Source organism: Penaeus monodon, chromosome 33 (assembly GCF_015228065.2).
Source record: "Penaeus monodon isolate SGIC_2016 chromosome 33, NSTDA_Pmon_1, whole genome shotgun sequence".
Classification (NCBI taxonomy): Eukaryota; Metazoa; Arthropoda; class Malacostraca; order Decapoda; family Penaeidae; genus Penaeus; species Penaeus monodon.
This window is the reverse complement of record NC_051418.1, coordinates 10,870,282-10,871,982: the sequence shown is the minus strand read 5'-3', so window position 1 is coordinate 10,871,982 and position 1,701 is coordinate 10,870,282. Positions and strand designations below refer to the sequence as shown.

Sequence of the window (1,701 nt, the reverse complement as noted above, 5' to 3'; positions counted from 1 at the left end):
TTGTCATGAATGTTTTACCTTGAGCTCTTGTTTTCTTGCATTTTTTTTCAGCTGCTCATAGTCAGGCATGGCTTTTGTGGGAGCTTTTGAAAAATCATTCTCTACATCAAGGTGAAGCATCTCTTTTTCCTCCTGTAATTCCTGCTGGTCCAACTTACGACAGAGAGCAATGTACTTTGCCCTTGCATCAATGCCTAATTTGAGCCCTGTAAATAATCAGCATATCACTGGCTACCTCTAGGAATGAAAAAGGTCTTTACTTAACAGTGATAAAAATCAAATGCTATCTTAAGTATATGAATACAGTATAATGGATGAAATCCATTACAAATCTGATAAATACCTTACTAAACTTAACAAGGTATTACTGCAAGACTAGTTGCAAGTACAGTGTGATGTATTCGTATAACCAACCTGATGTTGTATCATAATCTTGCCACGAATGTCCAAATTCCTCCAACATTCCTCGAACATATACGTCTCCAAGGATGACACGTAAGGAGTCAAAGGACATCCATTCTTTCATTGCTTTCTCTATCTGCCGAAGGAAATTTATTTCATAATCCACTCATCTTTTGGGTTATTTCTGACATATCACTGGTATATATATAGTAACATCATTTTGTGTCTCAAAGCACAAGCCACATTCAACCAAACCTTATTTTGTTTTTCACATTGTTTGTTTCAATAACATTGTTTCTTTTAGAAAATGCTAAACATGGTACTTATCTTAAAAAGGATAATACAGTAACCATATAAAATATCTCATCAAACTCACTTGGTATACTGGCATCAAAGGATCATATAAGGAGTGTGAAGGATTTCCTGTCACATTTCCCTTAATACAATCCTCAGTAGATTTTACATCCTCACATGACTTCACTTGCCCTCCCTCAGAGTTAATGCTGCCTAACAGCTCATTCTTATTTCCAAGTTCATTCCTTGACTCTGTGTCCTTTGATCTATTCTCTTGGGATACGGATTTCTCTAATTCAATATTTCCCATTTTCTGAATCGCGCTCTCCATATCAGTGTTATCACTAGATTTGACATCCATATCTGATTTCACTTGTGTTTCATTGTTTGTGCTTTCTGACAATTTATTGTTATCATCCTCAGCTTCACTTCTTTGTTCTCTTAAATTTCTCTCTACTGCAGATGGCTGTCCTTTTGATGTATTGCTCTCTGTCCCTTGTGAATTGGGTTCCTCCAATCCACTATTTTCTGTGCACTGAATCAGGCTCTCTCTGGCAATATTATCAACAAGAACACTTGTCTTATGTGATTTTTGGGGAACTTTGTTGTATTCAGTCCCTGAAATTATAAAAATTGAAATAAAAAAGGTAAAAAGAATAATTCTAACATTCCTTAAAACAAAGGCCATAGCCTTGCCCATTATACATTATATGAAATTACAAATCAAAGATAATAATTCTTATTATAATGTTGTATGGGATGATGTATAATATCATACTGTTAACACAGTCACTAAATACATCATAATCAAATACCTTATAAAATATATGACAACAAAATGTGTCATAGATAATATAGTAATCATAGAGATATTCAAACTATATTGAAGGATGCACCAACTCCTGACATTTTGACAAATTTTTGCACATCATTACTTTTTATGGAATCCAAACAAAAGCTGTCAGCAAAAAAATCATGAGTAAGCATTGTGGAAACGCACGCATG

The 1,701-nt window shown here is 34.3% G+C and overlaps 1 protein-coding gene across 1 annotated transcript in view; it reads right to left on the bottom strand.

Moving 5' to 3' along the window:
• The window catches only part of LOC119594019 (putative RNA polymerase II subunit B1 CTD phosphatase RPAP2), a gene marked incomplete at its 5' end in the record, with an annotated part of 4,432 nt that overhangs the window by 2,393 nt on the left and 338 nt on the right, over positions 1-1,701 (bottom strand). The window contains 3 exon segments of the mRNA XM_037943047.1: positions 19-206; positions 415-538; positions 779-1,314. Of these exon segments, the coding sequence (XP_037798975.1) occupies positions 19-206; positions 415-538; positions 779-1,314 (848 nt within the window).